Source organism: Balearica regulorum, chromosome 2 (genome assembly GCF_011004875.1).
Source record: "Balearica regulorum gibbericeps isolate bBalReg1 chromosome 2, bBalReg1.pri, whole genome shotgun sequence".
NCBI classification, from domain to species: Eukaryota; Metazoa; Chordata; class Aves; order Gruiformes; family Gruidae; genus Balearica; species Balearica regulorum.
Window position 1 is genome coordinate 114,961,437 of NC_046185.1, and position 19,861 is coordinate 114,981,297.

Here is a 19,861-nt window from a genome sequence, read left to right on the forward strand (position 1 = left end):
ACTCCGAGGAGAACTGGGAGAATTTTGTTAAGTCATTTAGCAACAGTGCTTGGTACAAGCACCTGTAACAGTTGTGGGCAGCTTCAAGTTCTCAGGTCATGGTCTGCCTTTTCCGGGACGTATTACCTAGGTACAGTGCCATGCTAAAAGGTCAGCGTGGCCTGCAGGCAAGCCAGGAGCGATGTCTCCTATCTGGCCAGCTCAAAATGTTGAAATAAGGAAATTTGTCAGCACCTTTCTGTGCAGCCATGCTGGAGAGGTCTTACTATCACTAAAATGTCTAGGGTAACAAGCTGAGCATAGTCTGATGTGAAGATAGCCAGCTGTGGAGAACAGCTACCATTCGGGGTAGGACAACTTTTAGTTATTCAACATGGGCATTTTTGTACCGTTGAGTAGCGCACCTGGCTGCTAGCTGTTGTCTCCAGTGGTAAATCCTTTATCATGTCTGCCAGTGCTATGGAAATGTCTTGGACAGTCACTGGGTCTCAGGTGGCATGGGCTAGCAATGTGTAGGTGAATTTTGCCCAGAGGGGCTTCTTAGCTAGTGTGGTCCGCTCTTACAGCTCTAATTTGCTCTAACTGGTCGCTGATTGGAAGATGGTTTGTCTTGAACTGCTGATGGTTAGCAGCCACCTTCTAATTGCCATTTGTTCATATGTCTGTTCATGGTTTGATTGTACATAAATATCGTTGAGTGATGTTTTCTTTTGGCATGCATTTCTCAGGGAGGCAATGTGAGTACCGCAGAGCTCCTCTGTGATGTAGGGTATAGATGTAGGAGATGTTCTTTGCATGTATGTAGTGAGTAAGGTATACGGCTTCATCTGCTGTATCTACTAACAGTACTATTTACATGATTAAAAGCACAACAATTACTGTACTAAATAGATGAAAATGAATTATAGAATGCTAGCTGTGTGAGAAGGCTGGACTCCTTGAATTCAGTAGAAAATGTTGCTTTTTCCCTCTCTTTCCAGTAACCCCAGGAACGACATACAGTGCTTTTGTATGGCATCTTGTAACTTTAGCAAATACTGGTTCACAGAAATAGAGCAGTCAGGTGGAAAATTCCTGCAGAGGAAGTGCAAGCCTTCATCATCCCACGAGGAGTGGGCCGTGGAAACCAGCCACTCTCTATGTCTAATCAGACCTAACACGTGTAGCACCAGTGACATGCTAATAAAACTGTCAGGCCTCGGGACCAGTAATTTACACCCATGTTTTTAGATTCCCTGTAAGAAAAAAGAAACTCTCCTTGTGGATGAAAAATGATGTGTGAATCTGTAAGGGTAGGCTGAAAAGAAGCAGATGCTGACATTTCTAGAGTTAATATTTTTGCCTTAAAAACACATCTGTCATCAGCCTCCACTTATAAGGGCGGAGGAGCACTTATCTAAATAAACATGGCAGCTGTTTTATATGATGTGCTTGTTTTTTAAATAGTAAAAAATATTGTATCATTTTGAAACCTATAGCTGCCTTTAGTGTTAATTTAAAATAATAGGTTGGAGTGCGTAGCTGTTCTCTGCTTTAGAATAATTTCAGATGACACTTTCTCACATCATCTCAAAACCTCCCTGCAAGGCCAGCACAAGTAGAGGGAAGGTTAATAACTGGAAGTGTGTGCAGCTGAGAACACTGCAAATGCTGAAAACTTGCTGAGAAGAGAGTTCTGGATTGTAATCTCAGGAGCATGTTAAAAAAATGAAGAGTAGGGGAAAAAAGACAAGAACTTTTTGAGAAGTAAATTATCAGAGTTCTCTGCCTGTGGGGGGATGAGGGTTACAATATAAATAATTCACATTTTTTCAAACGTCTTTGCTCTGCTAATTAACTTACTTCTTTCCAGTAGTTCAACAAATCCTCCGCATAAAAATGTATGATTCTGTTTCCTATGGGAACCTTTAATGAGTCACTTTACACTGATTTTAAGACCATTTTACATCATTAGACAGGTACAAAGGAGACTTGACAGGGCCAAGGAGAAACCTACACTTGCAACCAAAACCAAATTTTATTTGCTTGGTTATTATTTCTCTTAGGGACTACTAATAGCTTTTAGTGATGAGGCAGTAAGCCAAATATAAGAATGCATTGTAATTTGCATTTCCAAATGCATGTGGTGTGACCCCCATTCTTGGTCTTAACATGATTTAAGTATTTTCTGAAATGCAAAATGCAGAAAGATTCTGTGTGAGAAGTCCCAGAATGTGAAAAATTCTTCCTTTGGGATATATGCTCTCTTCATTAGGCTCTAGAAACATAATCCTTCTTTCTAGACAACCTAATGGTTTCATATGGATCTTTTCATTTTTGACTGCTCAGTGGTGTTGCTTTACCAAGGGGATGATGGAGTGCCTTTGCCTTGGGCTGCACCTCTATTCTGAAGTCCTTTGGTTAGTTTTACCTTTAGTTGGAAAGGCAGATACAAGTATTTCCGACTCCTGGCAGTCTTCTTGAATGAAGTTGGCCATGTGCTGTGGCCTGAACATGGTCTACGTATATGACCTTGCAAAGAATTTAGATATGAGGCTAACCAGTTTGTGAATGTCATGTGAGCTTAGCTTGGAGATAAGTGCCAAGGTGGTTAGCTTGCCGTAATGGTGCTGATCCAGAGCAAGGACAGCAGCAGGCCTTTAGGCAGGTGCCAGAAGAGCTGGCCTGGCCAAAATACAGCCAGCCCTGGTGTGCTATAGGTGCCTAAATAGTTAAACCCATATTTCTGTAGGTTCTACATCATGCCTAAGCTATCCCTGAGGAACCTACGATCTTTATAGATCTGGGCATCAGCCTTTTACAGATGCATTGCTGCCAATGAGAAGCCAGTAATTAGCAACAGGATCCCACCAATAAATTAACAGCAGTAGCTGGATATGAACTTTATTGTGAAAAAATTGGAAGAAAAGACAGGGGAGACCTCAGACCTGAGTACACGGTCATGGTCCATGCAGGGGCGTGAAGGAGGAAAAGACTTTTTAGGGTTTCATCCACCCTCTCCCCATGTATGTGTAGGTGATTTGCAAGCCAGGAAGGAGGGAAAAAGCTGAGATTCCCCTATCAGTCTTGCTAGCCAGGACTGGGAAATGTCAGAATTTGCTGCTTATGCTTCTGTAAGTCATTACCCCTGGAGGAAGGAGGAAGCGGTAGAGGAACTGTGACTTGTAAATGATTCCTAATCAAAGTGCTCCCAAGGCTGTTTCTGGAGAGCTGCAGATTCCTCAGCACCCTTGCTCAGGCTTGCGTTTAAGACTAAAATGTGTTACTTTCCCTTGATCACAAGCTGGAGTATGCCCCACCCTGGAGTAAATCCAAGCCATATGTCTGGGGCGGGACAGCTCTAGCTAGTGTGAAGTGGTGGAATTGTGCACTGTGGTATTGGGGATGTTACTGTAAGTAAGTACTGTTGGCCTACAGTGAGTCTAATCCTACACCACTTGAGGTAGACTGAAGATACCCCTGTGACTGTTTCATTGTAGGAACAGTTTTGTAACCTACTGGTTTCATAAAGGTAGCCTAGTTTTCCTAAAACTTTATTTCCAAGAAGTCCTTTGAATGAGCTGCAGTTTAGCACTTTCTCTTGCTGAAGTCTGCATAACACTTTAAAATGTATTTTTAACTCTCTTTGCTAAGTGCTTAGGACAAACAGGATCTCCTGTTAATAACAACCTTTGATGGATGCATTAAGGAAGCAGTGCGTATGTAATCCTATATTTCCTGAGGTTACCTCAGCAGTGTATGTGGAGCATAACATTTAAGGAGGGTACATGCACATATAAAGGTCTTGTAAAAAGCTAGAAGTAGTGTCCTTAGTACTACAACAGCATGGTTTATTTTACCATGGCTGTTCTACAGATACCAGTGTGCCTTATCATCAAACTTTCAGGCAAGTGCATCCATAAATTGTAGAAACTGCTGGTAAAGGATTAAGTCTCAACCTCTCCAATACCTCATTGCCCTGAATCACTGAAGGAAATTTGTTCTCGTTGCTTGTGAATGCAACAGTGATTTGGTGTGGGCTATTCTGGCAGGTTTTGACGTAGTAACAACTTTTCCAAATTCAGGTGTGTAGGCACCTTCTTCTAAATTGTGTGCTTTTTTCCTGTTCCAAGAACAACCCTAGTTGGTTTCATTCATGACTTGTTTATACATTTGCACATCCAAAAAATGAAGCTTCAAACCATGTGATGAAATGAACTTCATCTTGTCTACAAGAAAGTATCCGCACCACTGAAAAGAAAGCCTTTATTTTGTATCTAAATGCCAAGTTTCAGAAGCTGGGCATTTGGAGATTTAATTCACTCAAATCTTGCAATTTAGTCCTGCAGATAACTTAAGGTGAATTATTTAAAACTAACGCTCTAAGGCGAAGCTGTGCGGATACATCTGTAGACTTTCTTGTCGTGACCAAGTATTTTAAAGAATGATGATGAAGTGAGAGTCAGAATTGTCACCTTTCTCGGGACCACAATGGTGCTAGTATTCTGCGTGTGCAAGAAACATGCTGGGGACACTGGAGGGATTTAATGACTGTATCCCTGCGAACGGATTGTTCAGGAGGAAAAGCTGTTCTCAGAAGGAAGGCCAGTACTGTGCTGTAATGTGGGAATTGGAAGTGGGGGTGAAGGTGGTGACTGATAGCTGCCAAAGTGTGGGGATTACAGGAGTACCGTTTACTGTAGGACATAGCAAGAAAAGCTTGTAAGGCAGTATCACAAAGCTTATGCTGCAGAAAAAGGAAAAAAAGGAAAACCTTTGTACAAGTTTATCTTATGAAAAGCAAGTGCTATTTATATAACTACATTGTGGCAGTGGCTATCATTTTGCAAGCATCGGGTTAGGACTTTGAAATGTTATGCAAATGCACTGGTGGTGTATACACAACTGTACACCCACTGGACTGTGCTTCGTGTGTTCTTGATGCCAATGAAAACAAAGCAGCCTCCAGCTGATTCAGGGGAAAAGTCATGGCTGCAAGAAGCCAGGACCTGCTTTACAGAGCTACTGCTCTGCTTCTAATAACTGAAGTTAGGAAAGTCCCTTGGATTTAACCCTAACTTTCTTATTATCTGGGATGGGACGTGAATAAGCTGAAAAAGCTTGTTAGTAATTTTTAATAGTTTTTCTGGCCACAGAGGGTTTCCAGCATAACATGTTTTATTGCAATTTTTCATAGAAACAGTTCTTTTTAGAAGAGAAATAAATAATCATGTGGCTCATGGCAAAGCTTCCATAGTCACTGGAGACCTCTGGTGTAACAGCTAAATTAATCACGAACTCTCTCCTGCAGTGGCATGCCAGAATCGTTTCCTCGCCAATGTCTTTGCTTCCCTTCTGCCGTCCCCACGAAACTGCTGCTCTTTTACCCCCAAGGTGCTGCAGAGCTCTGCCCCTTTCTGCAATGTGGGGCTGCCTTCCTGGTCCATTCCTACTGAAGCAGTTATCTTGGCTCTTTTTTCACCATTGCCTTGTGTGAATTCTGGGATTTTTGTTCAAAATGCTGTCATCCAAAGCAGACTGAAAAATCAATTGAAAGACTCCCGCTGATTTGTAAGACCTTTGATGCAGTCCTTGCCTACATCCTGCCTTAAAATCTTACCTCTTCCACCACGTGTAGCCTCTTCTAACCTCCAGCACTATAGAAAGGCATTGTGCTATAGTGAGTGCTGTATGGCGCTAGATCCGTATCCCGCTTTTCCCTAGCAGCATTCAGAGAGATGACCTCACGCTGTTTGAGTGTGCCCTGTGCAGCAACTGGCAGGGAAATTAGAGGGGGAAGCACGGCCTGTAGAAGGTTGTCTGGTTTATAGGAAACATCAAAGTATGCGTGGAGGGTACGTGCATTGGTACCTGTGGTTGTGGCATTTCTGTTAAGTAGCTCTCTTAATAAAAAGTGCTAGTTTTAATTTCAGAAGTCTGAAGCCTTTTGATATTACTACCCAGCATGAACTATATAAGATGCAGTGGCAGCAATCAATTTAATTCCCGCAGCAAGGAAGAGTTTGATTAGTAAGTGTGTGAAATGGCAGCAAGTGATGGAGGTGATGTGAAAGGATTCAGACTAGAGGAAAAGCTGGGTTTGAGATGCCGGCCCATCATTTCCATGCTGAAAGCAAGAACTAACCTGCCATGTAGCACTGAACATTGTGGGTAAAGTTGAGAAAACAAAGATAATTTTTTAGATGTTGTCTCACTGGGAAAAAAGTTCTGAGAAGGAAGAGAAGCTCTGTTGCTGGAAATAGTGCCTGGGATAATTAAACAGCCCACAAAGGTGTTTGAGGTGCAGTGTGAATCCAGACATCTCTGAGCTCTAGAGAGATACTGTTGATTTTTTTAACTATCATCTAGCAGGAGGAGGAATAGGCACTTAAATTACAGAATTGAAAGCTCTGGCTTCTACATGTAACTTTAGAGACATTAAGGAGTACCTAATGAAAGATGGAATAATTTGTGGGACAAATTATTTCAGCTTGCAGGAGAAATTTGTTGAGAGATCTATCCCTGGAAAAAACCTGAGCTGTTGAACTGTCCAGGAGAAGGATCAATAAAACAACAGCTCTCAAAGCAGAACAAGTATGTGGGCTCTAGCTGAAAGCATCCAGCACTCAGGGTAGTTGCAGTCCACTCTGGAACACAGGTATCATGACTCCATGTAGGTAATGGGAAAAAGAAAGGAAGAAAAATGCCTTATCTCATAGGAATGGTGCAGTACGTATGGGATGCAGACCTGCCTTATGTTGCCCTGCTAACCTCGCAATAGAGAGATTGTTCCAGGAGCAGCAGCAGTAGTGAAGCTCTGTCTCTATACATGTGTGGCCCTTGCTCCTTTATCTGCCTGACTGCAATAATCTCAGCTCTCCTCCAGCCCCTCCGTGACACGAGCACCAAGCAAAAGGCAAGATGCTGCCTGGACAGCCAGCTGCTGTCTCCTTGGAAGGAAACTCTCTGCAGCAGTGTGGTTTTGACAAAACTTGTAGGAACTTAATGTCCTTGAGATCTTAATGTCATTTTGATTTTTGCTATTTTATCCCTATGTGCCTTTTTCAGAGGAGTACCTTGACCATTTGTGGCTGGGGCTGATCAGGGATTCACAAGCTACAGGTGTGCCTGGTTTGTGCCTGCATAAGCCTTCTTTCCTCTGAAAATCAGCCTGAAAGGGGAAAAGTACACACCGCGATTGAACTTTTCAAGGCTTCCAAGTGAAGAGGGGCTATTTACAACATCACTTTCAACAGAGCCAAGAGCTCAGTGCATAAGCCCTGGAGGGGAGAGGGCTGCTGGCTGTTCAGCTGCTAGACTCTGCAGCTAGGCTGTTGGGTCAGCAAGTGATTTGATTTCAGCTGGATTGTGAAGCCAGATGCAATATAATCCCAGCAACACTTCTGCACAGTGCTATTAGACTGGAGAAATATGACGAAGTGCTGGTTGCGCTGAGTCCCCCAGCTGAGAGCAGAGAGCCGCCTGACCTTCTCTGAGGAGCCCTTCTGCAGTTCCAGCAACTGTGAAATTTTAGGAGCAGTGTCTCTGCTTATGTGTACTTAAAGAAAGCTACTGTGCAACCCCAGATTTCGTTTTCCAGAATGTTCCCTTTCACCCAGGGCAGTAAATACCCTGGTCCTCCACCTCCTCACACAGGAGGGTCAGTCCAAATCATTTTTCAAAACTTGAAAGAACCAGGATTGGCAACAGTCCAATTTCAAAGTGGGGAGCCATACCCCAGAACAGTGTCCTTTACTCTGTAAGAGGATGCTGTGGTATTTCAGATGTGCATTTGCAAACAAACACAGCACCCCACTCCCCTCTGAAAAAGAGAAAATTTCTTTTTTTCAAATAAGCAGTCCCAGGAAACGTGGCTCTTCAGAAGTAGACTAGATGGCAAGATTGAGTTGGATTGGCACTTACACGGAGTCACTTTGTACACATGATATTTGGTTGATGGAAAGCATGACTGTATTTTAGAGGCTTCATCCTGCCCTAAATTACTAACTAATTGGTAATTTAGATAATTCCTCAGCAGCAGGATACAACCACATACAGATTAACTTCCAAAAGAGGGAGGCTTTTCGGTTCCTGGTTTTAGGTCAAGATGTTCTTAACTCTGTAACACTTTGCAACTGCATTTGCAATTTGCTAGGAGCTTGAGGACATGAATTTACATTAGTTGTAGACAGCTAACTGAACTTTCTTATTAATACAGCTTGCTGATGACACAGTACACCTAACTACTTGGATCATAAGGGTGCACATGATGGGAGAGGTGGTAGAGTCAAACTCTTCCCTGCTAGAAATTGGTGGAGTTCTTTAAGCTTCTGTTGGCTGTGTCAGGGAATGCCTTTGCATTGGATTGAGAGAAAACAGGGGGAAATGATAGTTTAAGAATTGTGCCTTTACTTTGCCCCAGAGTTTGCTCTAGAAATTTATTCATAAGAATCTTTCAATTTGCCTTTTCTTATATGTACAGATTTTAGCTAATATTTAAGACAATATTTTATATATTTTATATCCACATTCATCTGCATGATCTGGTACTGAAATGAAGGAGAGGTCTTTAGAGCATTTGCCGCACATGCAGTTCTTATGACACCACTTCAGACTGTCACTAGGACCACTTTCTAAAGGCTTCCTATAGCAGTGATATCCCAGGAAAAATAGGGTTTGAGATCTAGATCCAGAGTTTAAAGATCTAGTGCACACAAGGCAGTATAAATACCTGTTGTTTTGAACTGAAGATCATGATTTTCCTGTTTGGAATTTTATCCAATATTTCCTAGAGAGGCATTTAAAAAATCCTAGTCTAGACAATAGATCTGGCTGCAGGGATGTGGGAAGCTCTGGCTTGTCTGCCTGTTTGCTGAACTGATTGATGTGCTGTTTGCTTTTAGGCTGAGACCTGTTTTGCTACTTTGTGCATTTCCTAAAAACCTTCTGTGTCCCGTGACCCTTGCAGGAAACTCTCACTGTGCACGACATGGCTGTTTAAGGGACCCTGAAATACTGCGTAAGGGTGAAGTTACTCCCAGAGGTTGTCTGTCACATAGTGCATCAGCATTCTTATAAAAACTGGAGTGTCTTTCATGTGATTTGGGGGAGAACACCTATTTTATTTCCAAATTAAAACCACACTCTAAATATGGTATCCTCTCAGCTTTTGTGCCTGAAGTCTACTTACATGACACATTAGAGACTGTACATCTGATTGTAAACCCAAGGTACGGGTTTATAAGCATGCAATTCCAGGGGCATCTTGAAGATGTTTGCATAGTATATGTTGGTGACTTGTTTTATGTATTTAGTACACATTTGGGAGGTAGTGGAAGTCCTTACTATCACACAGTTGTTAATATGTCAGGCAGACCTCCTGGTGACCAGTAAGTCACATAGGAAGCCTTATACACATCAGTGAATGTGGCGTAGTGAAATAGGAGTCCTGGTATGCCTCAATCTTTTTTTTTTTTTTTTTTTTCCCCAGAATGGTAATACTCATCATTATCTGAATCCCAAATTATATGTGTGTCTCTTTATCAGCACATTTCTATTCATTGCCTTTATGCCATTGCAGTCATAAAAATGATAATGTCTCTTAATACTTGTGTGGTGGCTATAGTCACCTGCACTGTGCTAGAGCAGTTGAAGACAGTCACACAGTTGTGTGTTTATTTGGCTGCTCTTGCCACTGGCACGGGGCAGACTTGCTTGGTAGTGACCCTGTGGAACTTTCAAAGGTATTTTTCATGCTGGTGGCATAAAATCTTTATTCATAGCTGGAGACAACCTTGAACATCTGTCTTAGTTCTTACAGCAACCCCTGCTGAGGCTGCAGTGTGCATCTGACCCTGTTCTAAATATCTGGAATAGGCATCCTGGAGTTGAGAGAAATGTCATGTTGATATTTCTTTATAACATTTTTTTCCCCCCTATAAGGATAGCCTCACTGGTAGCAAATGAAACCTTTCACACTTCTCCTAGAATGAAAGTTAAAAATAAATGCCTACAATCCACTGTGGGCTGAATCCTAATGCCAGCACTTAGACAAAATATTCTGCAAAATCAATGGAAATTTTTCTTCTGTTGGAGGATTAGCAGAGTCTTTCAAGCACAAGGTGAACATAGGGCAAAACTAGGGAGGAATCTTTTTTAGATGATTTATAGTTTCACTAAAGCACAGAGATAAAGCCTGAAAGTGAAATGGAAAATGAGATGCCCACAAGAAACATGGTTCTTGATAATACTAAAGTTAACCTTTAACATTACGTAACATGTATATAAAATATTATTAAGTTTAGACATGCTCATTATCAGTAGCAAACAAATTTGCAGTATGGAAACCTCTGTCCTCCTGAGATTTCATGAGTGCTTTCAAAATCTGCTTATGACAAGGGCAGCTCTGCTGCTGGTGGTCATTGTTTTTGCTGTCAGGGTAGATGAAGCCCAAGGCTCTTGGAGATGAATTGCAGCAGACTCCCAACCTTTGGGGAGTTTTTGGACAGACAGGTTTTTTCTGCAGACATTTTTCTCTCCATCTGTGGTAGCACACAAGCTGCATACATGCTGTGCACCAGGCATGTGGGTACCCTGCCCAGAAACTGCGCTCTATCCTTCATCCAGTGTCTCCAGCAAAGTCAGCCACAGCCTGGCTGGGTGCGTCTCTCAACTCTGCCAAGTTTCTTGTGTCCTTATTGAACAGTGAAGTATCATAGTTGAGGTAGAAGCTTAGCAGAAGTGGATGGGTGGGTAGCTAGACTAGCTCCATGCTTTCATTTTAGGAAAAACTCGTTGTCTTTCTCAAAGATGGACCTCTCATGGAAGAGTTAGAAAGTGCTACTTCATCTTCACCTCTCTTCTGTCTCTTGAGAAAGCTGCTGAGATGAGGCAATACCACAGTCCATACCGCAATCCAAGCCGATGCCAGGGAGCCTCTTGCTTTGTTTTGCATATATGAGGGAGCAGCAGGAGTGATAGTGGTTTTTTTGGCTCTGAGGTGGAAAGTGAATCTTTTCATTGTAGGCTATAGATTTCTTACAAAATCTGTTACCTCCAGAGGACTGTGGACTGCAGCAGCGTCCCCTGATTAAGGCTTCACGTAACTATCGCTCAAGGATTTATTTGTATTTGACAGGAAGCAGATGTCACTTGTACTTTATTGGTCTGTGCTAGCCTCCAATTCAGGTTTGGTTTTACTGGAAGGTGTTGCTTCGGACCTGGAATATTCTGGCTGACTGGGAGATGTTATGCTTAACAGGGAAATGTGAGCTAAAAGCTGTAATTGGGAGGTGGAGGGGCAAGGTGTTTACTGTGCAATTCCCACCCTGGCTTAGGCCATCCAGAGCCAATCTTTTTGCTCTCCTGAGTTATTTTTTTTCCCTTTATTTTTTGGTTGAACTTTTGTTGCACTGTTTTTTTCTACGCAGCTCTATTTCATGCAATTTAAAGGACTGGCAGCACTAGCTAATCCTGCTTTGAAAGCTAGTATTCTGAATACTTTGTGAGTTTTGAATTGTGATGACTGAGGCTTTTAAGAAAATAGAAATATCATGTAGGTTCTGACATTTCCTTATAGTGCCAGATGAGCTATCTTTCTAAGCACTGTAGGGCAAGTAGAATCATTCTTACTTTAAATGGTACATATTAATTTGTTTCAGACTGATTTTGAATTTGCACCCTAGCAAGAGTAGCAGTGGGGTAAAGAGAGAGATGCAAATGGACTTAGTTTTGTGCAGAGAAGGGGCCAGTACAAAAGGTAAAAAAGGAGCTGTAAACAAAAGGCTGAAATGAAGAAATATTTCATATTATCCATGGCATTTTGTATTTAAAAAAATGTTGATACAACAGGCTGCAAAGGCAATGTCTCAATAATGTGCTAAGCCTGAGCTTTGATTGAATCTCTCAGAGAAGCAAGACTCCAGAGCAGTTCTGCAGGGGCATAGGATATATGAGTATTAAATACAGGACCTGTGCTCACCATGTGTTGGATCATCGCTTTATCTTCCATGGATGTATCCCTGGTCCTGTCCCCAGACTGGCTGAGGTCTCCATGCCCTACCTTCCCACTTGCTGAATTGTCACTGAAGTTTGAACTTTGTCTTCTCTTAGCCTTTTTCCCTGGGCTGAATGACGGCACTGCTTCAGCGAGCCCTTATTTGGTATTTTCTCTTTCATTCTGCACCTGTGGCTCTTCTCATAGAGCTATTCCCTGAGCATCATAAGGAACATCAGTGAAGAATTCATTTCATTTTGTCAAGTTTCTGGTCTGACCCTTAATTTAGAGCAGTCATTTCAGTCTACAATAAAGTCTGTGTTCCTGCATGCCATGGTGAAAGAGTTACGAGCAGTTCTTAGCCATGTGCATTCAGGATGCTTTGGTAGCCCCACGGGACAGGTAGACTTCAGTGCCTGAAAACTTATTATAGAATGGGGGTACAGTCAGTATGTTATTTTCTGTATAATAGTGTATATGTGGGTCTGCCCGTATGTAAAAGCTTTTACATGATTCACTGAGGCCATTAGGAGTGGAATGGCATACCATCATTTCAGAGCTTTTAAAAATGAACAGCTTTTTCCATCTTTCCCCAGGGAGCCCCGAGAGGCATCCAGTGTGTAGGTGGGAGGAGACTGTTCATAAGTCTTCCGTCACAGCATCCAGGAACACAAAGCTTATTGCTGGGGTGAGCCTGTGGCTCTGAGTGATAAATAAGGCAGGGCAGTTAGATGAAAAGGGCTGACTTCTCTCACTAAGACAAAGGTGGACTGATTTTTAAAGTTTAACAACCTGGACCTCTCATGAGCGTATGGAGCACATGTTGGTAAAGGGTCCAGAGCTAAACACAGTATTTTATAAGCACGGTGAAGTATTCGGGCAACAGTGCAGAATGAGAACAAAGATCTATATTGACTGACTTAATCTTAGACATATATCCTGTGCTTTCATCTTTACTGTGCTTTTTGCCTCTCTCTGTTTCTGATATTCATTGATACACCAGGATATATCCAGTCCAGGTTGCTTTTTTTTTTTTTTCCACATTAATTCTCAAAATTTTCATATGCCCTCTGGGTTTTCAGTCCTCTGAAGAAAGCAGACCTTCTGGGTTTGCATAGTTGGACTCGGAGGCTAACAAGAATGTGCTTTCTTAAGTGATTTTGGCTTATTTGGTTTCTGAGGTCATGGACATAGTGGAAGAACACCTGCTCTCATCTTGCTTCAGCACTTAATCCCTGTCCCAGACAAGCCTAGAAGGGCACAGCACATGAGGTGAAGAATAATGTAAAAAATTGCTCAATAACTTTTTTGAACATCCGGAAAGGTTCATGGATAATGATTTTATTCTCCCTGGTTTTCTCATATCCACACCAAGAAATAAGACAGAAAGAAACTGTTTCTTCAACTATTACATTCATTGCTTGAGAGAATGAAAAAATATGAATAATCCAAGGTGTCTGCAAGCAATATATAAAGTGTCGAAGGACAGTCGCACATGTTCCTTGTATGCCTGATGCAAGCAGAAATTTCTGTTGGCAAATACTGCTTTGACTAAAGCTTCTCAAGACTTGTTACCAGTCTGTGTGGGTGTGTGCATGTCTACTTGACATTTTGCTTTATTTTTTTGCTAACTGAGCCTATTTTCCTTCAGGGTGGCAGGACACAGTGTATCCAAGAAGTCTGCCCCATTCTCTCATGTCCCCAGCACCTCAGTCACATTCCTGCTGGACAGTGTTGCCCCAAATGCTTAGGTGAGTGTTTATTTCCCTGGGAATTTTGTAATTCATATGATATTTTTCTGTGTAGCATCTTTTATACCAGTATTTCACAATACTGGTAAATTCTGAGAGGTGGAAGAGACAGTGTTGCTCAGTGGAGTTGATAATCTACAGGTTTAAACAAGTGCTCAGGGTCAGTGTGTAGGCTTGTGATGGGTGATACTAAGCAAGCAGCCACAGAAGGCCATTTGAGCATAGACCCGTTGGTTTGCTTAGTGACAAATATAGAGATGTTTCCCACCTTCATTACACGTGTTTTACAAAGGAGGTTGAGTCAGGAGGAAGTGTTTCATTGGAATTTGCCACACGAAAAAGGCCTCACCCTCTCATATTTTTATTCAAGTGTGCATTTGCATTCTTGGTTTTGAGGTCAGAGGAAACTTCTGGACTGAAACTGCATTCTTCGAAGCTGTTGTCAGAGAGGCCAGGGACCCGGGAGTTTGCCTCATGGTTGCCTTCTTAAGGTGGAATCACAGTTTCAGCCAGGAATATTTTCAATTACATCTTTCCAATACATTTTAAAGGAGTAAGTCAGAGGCCTCTAAGAAAGGCTAGTTCTTTGATGTCATGCCAAGGAAGGCACTGACTTTTGAGAGTCCTTATTTTGCTCTCACCATATCCACAGATCCCACAGGTTAACGTCCCTCAGCATGTGTCCCTCTATTTCATAAACAAGGAGCACTTACATCCTACGAAGTAAATTAGCTTTAATTTGGTCTATGAGGTTATAACTAGGTTTGGAAAATTTTCAGAGCTGATAATTCCCAGTTCTTCAACAGAAACTTTTTGTCATTTTGACCATATCTTTACTACTATCCAAAGTCTGTTTCCAGGGTAGGTCAGGGGTACAGAGAGATCTGGCCTTGGAGGGTTACTAGAGGGTTCCAGCTTCTCATAATACTTAACGTTTTGACTGCTTGAAACAAACCTGAATTTATTTATTTATTTATTTATTCATTCGTTCATTTGCTACTTGAGAAGTGCTACAGATAAGTATCTGCCTGGAATATTTAACCGCAGTATCAGAGAGTAATACAGTAGAGGAATGAAATGGAGAAGAACACAGTCCAAACACTGAGGTTCTATTTTGGCTAAGGACATCTTTCCTTCTGTAAACTCCCTTTGTCCTCTCCACCACATGCTTTTCCCAGGTGAACCTTCCCTTCCTTGATGTAGGCATTCAAAACCCAGCTTTAATTTTTTACTCTTTCATGGGGATTTTTCTACAGATTCTTTTTTCCCTCTTAGAAATGTCTGTAAATGAGTTCACTAATAATAATGATTTTCTTTTTATGTGGTCTCCACTCTAAAGCATGTCATATGCCTGTGAATAGATAATGTCTGTTCACAGGGAAGTGTTGAAAGTTTTGAAGTGGAGGTAGAGCCAAGGGATGTGTAGCATACTGCATGGCAGTCAGGAAAGAGAAACGTTTTCAGGGATGCTGAGGCATGGCTTTTAAAGTATCATGTGGAGGACCTCCCTGCAATCGAATTCCTGATACTCAGTGTATATAGCTTAGAAGAATGCCGTGGACTCTACAGGGACTTGAATTATTAGTTTAACTAGTGGTTATGAGCCAACAAAGCCAACCATTAAGCCAATATCTTCACCACCACATCTTTTAAAGTGGTAGCTCTTTTGTCCGTGTTTTTTTACCAACTCTTTGAACTGGGTTGGCCACCTGGAATTATCCTGGCAAGAGAGTGTGAGAGAGAACTGGACGTTTGTTCACTTGTTGACATAAGTTATGTGACTGAAGTCCTGGCCCCACATAGAGCAGTAGGGGTGTTGTTACAGGCAGGACTATGCTAGGCTTTGCCCCTAACTGGTGCATGGATATAGAGCTGTTCCTTTTAGGGCTACTGAGCATCCTCACCTGATTTCACGTGTCAGTCCTGCAACAGAAATTAAGCCTTTTCAGAAAGATGCACATTCAGTAAAAGGAAGGCTGGTTTATGCAAGCACAGATTAGTCTGAGGTAGCTAATTTGCAGGAGAAAGATGTTCAAATTGTGTCTAAATGAACAATAGCAATTATTTCTTAACTTTTGTTCAATAGTAATTTTAACATCAGATTTGTAAAAACTCAAGGCTAATCCAATGGCTTTTGCTGAGTGCTTATCCTTTTGTTCACTTTCATCTCAGAGGAAAATGGAACCTTTTTCTTTTAATCTGTTCTACATTTATCAATAATTATTGAAAAGGGAAGGAATTACAGTGTGCCAGGACCTGGTCATTTGAGAGCAAAAGTATTGACCTAGTAGTTGGTGACTTCTTGTATGTACTTATAGTGGCCATTCCCTACCTCGGAATTGATGCCCATTTGACATCAGACCTCAGAAATGATAAGCCAGGAGACTGGCAGCCACTCATAAAAGGACTTATTAGTTGGCTGCCACCAAAAATAAACAGGGGAAGGTATTCAAACCCAGGAAGGTAAGTATAGTGTTTTTGTTTAAAATAACCTACAAGGAAAGAAGCTGAGGAATAAGAGAAGCTTGCAGAACAGTAAAGTGTGTTGCAACTTGGATCTGAAAGTGCTTGCAGGGTTGCAGGACTTCAAGAGGGATTTGATATGGATGCTGCCTTCCCTGTATAGTGCTCTAAACCTTGCCTCGCTCTCATGAAACCCAAATATTTTATGGGATATGTAAACTAAATATGTTGTGTTGCCCTCATTCTGCTCATAAATCATGCAAATGCCTGTATTTCTTGCAACCTTGTGTGAACATAGTACACCAAGCTATCTTAATGAGACTGGACAACACCTATGTGGTTTTTGCATCAGTGTCACTGAGCTGATTTAGTTTGGCTGCTGTGAACCCCTGAGGTAGATATGCTGCTTTATTTGATAAGTTATTGCATTAAGTTAAAGACTGTTTAAATTAGTTTAAGTGTACCTACCCTAAGAGTTTGTAGTGCTTACTTTTTATTCCTTTAGCTGCAATCTGCACTTTATGATGAGAAGGAGAAGAAAGATTTTTCCAATATAAACATGCCATAAATCATATTTATATTCCCTCCCATGGCAGAATTTCTACAGATGAATATGTGCTAGAAGAACAGTGAACTGTTAAAAGTACATATTTTTTTCACACCAAAATGGAAACACATAGCAAATGAGACATTGCACATGAATTTGGTCTGGTGACAATAAGCCCTACTATTTTTGTTGACAATATGGCATCTTTTCAACCACATTCTGTTTCTATTACTGTTTATTTATATTCAGGACAGAGGAAAGTGTTTGACCTCCCATTTGGAAGCTGCCTCTTTCACAGCAACGTGTATGATAACGGGTCCTCATTTATTTATGATAACTGCACAATGTGTACATGCAAGGTGAGTCCACAGTGCTTTGGTATTGTGTGCTGCTGGTTGTCTGGCTTAGCAGTAATTTGCTGAGCTGTGGAACTGTAAGCCCTGATACTGTTCTTCTTTGGCATCTTGTGTGGTCCCTGAGAATCTGATCTGAAGAGCACTTGCAGTTGTGCTAGGAAAATTTAAAAAGTTACTAACTGCCTCAGCTGAGACATGACGCTTGACTGTGTGATGCAAATTAAATTTACTCAGATTATGTGATCCTCTTTAAGTTTGCATTACAGTGGAAGAGGAGTTTCTAAATCTCTGCTGAAGGGCAGTGATTTTTTTCTTTTAGTTCCTCTAACATGACCGTGACCACTTGCACTTTTGCACCTACGCTAATAAATGAAAGAGTCACCAAATCAGTAAGATTTTGCAGGCCAACAGAAGCACAAGCTGGGCTTTAGCTTCACAGACCATGAAAGATTCCCTTAATCCAGTAAATAATTTTTATTTTCTCTGAGCTGACCTATTCAAAGCAGTTGGGCTGTACCTTGGGTGGATGCAATGACTGAGCAAACAGAAATGTTATGGTAAGGACACACAGGAGAACAAACATCTTGGTGATGATTTCATGATTTCCTTTTGTCCTTTTACCTAGGATTCAACAGTGTTATGTAAGAAGAGGTGCTTACTTCCTGGTGAATGCAATAAAAATAAAGACCAGTGCTGCAAGGAGTGTGTCTCATATATCTCTCCTGAGGAAGTGAAAGTGTGCAAGTTTGGCAATAAGATCTTCCAGGTAAAGTGTCAGATGTGGCTCAAGAGTAAATGCCATTGTAACAGCTGAACCAGCATGAGTTTACCATAAATGAGTATTATGGCTTTTTTTTTTAGCAGAATCCTCACCATCCTGGTTGATGATGGAACAACTCAAAGGCAAAGCTTTGCAAAATTTGCTGTCTGCTATTTTTTTTTCTGAGTTTGTGTAAATTCTGCTGATGCACAGCAGTTAAAGATTAGTTCCTCATTGATGTGACGTGTTGTCTCCCTCTCTCTATGCTGAGATTCAAACTGCTGCTTCATGACAAGTAATGCATTTTTAGTAAGAGATAGTAATGCTCTGCTTTCCCAAACAAACACTGATATTCATGGAGAAGATATTCTGAGTGATATGTAAGCTTTATCTGCTGAGCCAAAGAGTCTTTTCCATAGCTGAGCCAACAGGAGCTTTGCGAAATTCGTCTTGGCTGAAAATTACTCATCTTGATTTACTACATTTCACATCTCTGCTAAGGACAGCACCCCTGATATCTTATATTGGCATAGCCATGTAGTAACTGTTACCTACTGCATTCTCACCCAATGTTTCCAAATCACAAGGGGCTCCCTGCAGAACATTTCTGCTATTGCTGAGACCCTGTTTGTTTTTCCAAGTGGTGCAGCTTTTTTCACAGTGTCAGAAAAAGATTCTGTCACCTCATGGGCCATCTGTGAATTAAGAGACCCTTGAATCAGATCAAATGTTAAATCCTTTGTGAATACTTGGTTTGCTCAGCCAGAATTGCTTCCCATTTATTCCATCTTTTGTGTACATAGCTGAAGTGTTTATTCTGGAAATTACATGTGAACCTACTGTATGCTGAGACTATACTCCATCTGATTGGCACTTTCACACTGGTGCTATTGTGCTTCAGGAACAAATGCCTGCTTTTTAGGCACCCAACTAAAATATTCTGCTTCTTGTGAAGATTTTATTATATTACTCAGTATTATATGGAGTAAGAAAAAATAACGAGACAGTACACCCATTTCTGGCCTCATGTGCAAAAAAGGTAATTCCACTGTTGCTCTGTTGAAGTTAACGGTCTAACACAGGTAGAATGGGCACAGAGTGAATGTGATTTTGTACAGGGGTGCAAAACCCCTGTGCAAAACCAGCTGTGAGACAAAAAAATCAGGGTAGCTGCATGCAGTCAGCTGTGATATATTCTGGTTATCTTAGCACATGCTTGGAGAGTGGTCATTAGAGGCCCACAAGAGTGTATCTATCTGCATCAGGAACACCAGGCAATTGTAGCATGGCCTGGAAACAAAAGATAGGGGAGAGACAGCCTTTGACCAAGCACGCTGCACCGAATGAGTTAGGCTTCTTGGCATTTCAGATTTAGTCTGTTTTTCTCTCTGGTGAGAACATCATGTTGAGGTGGGCAAGTAATTGTTCACAGCTGTCTGGTTGGACTGCCTGTTCCTGTCAGGTCTATCCTCACCCTTCCTTCACAGCAGCCCTGTAAACAGCAAACATGCACATTTTGGCTCTAAGTGGGCTAGCTTAGTGGTTGAGACAGAATGTTTTAGGAACCACACTTGGCAAATCCAACACTATATAAAAAGGAGCCAGGGCAGTTCCACAAGCAATCCTTCCCAATTAAGTGGGGACAAGATCATGAGGCATATTTTGCTCTGCACCTAATACTTTAAGAGTCATGCATAGACTGTCTTACCTGCTCTGCATTTGAGAAGTTCAGCACTGTATCTCTTCTAAACATTTTCAGATGTTTAGCAGATCAAGTATCTGTGAAAGTGCTGTAAGTAATCTAAATTAGAATTCATTATTCGACCATTCTTGCCCTATGTCAAAATGAAGCTTCATCTGGGAATAAATTCACTATATGCTGACATCTTAATCAAATACTTTCACGTGCAACAACTTAAAGACGTCACTCAACCCAATGAATCAGGTTTTTCTAATTATGTGAGCTTAAATGAAAATTTGTGGTAGGTGTGATCACATCTCAGACACATA

General features: G+C 41.4%; 1 protein-coding gene across 5 annotated transcripts in view; it reads left to right on the forward strand.

The window, feature by feature from the left end:
* The window catches only part of BMPER (BMP binding endothelial regulator), a 147,934-nt gene that overhangs the window by 62,182 nt on the left and 65,891 nt on the right, over positions 1 to 19,861 (forward strand). For all 5 annotated transcript variants that reach the window (XM_075745378.1, XM_075745379.1, XM_075745380.1 and 2 more), the window contains 3 exons: positions 13,626 to 13,725; positions 16,985 to 17,094; positions 17,717 to 17,857. In XM_075745378.1, coding sequence (XP_075601493.1) covers positions 13,626 to 13,725; positions 16,985 to 17,094; positions 17,717 to 17,857 — 351 coding nt within the window. The remainder of the gene's footprint in view (positions 1 to 13,625; positions 13,726 to 16,984; positions 17,095 to 17,716; positions 17,858 to 19,861) is intronic.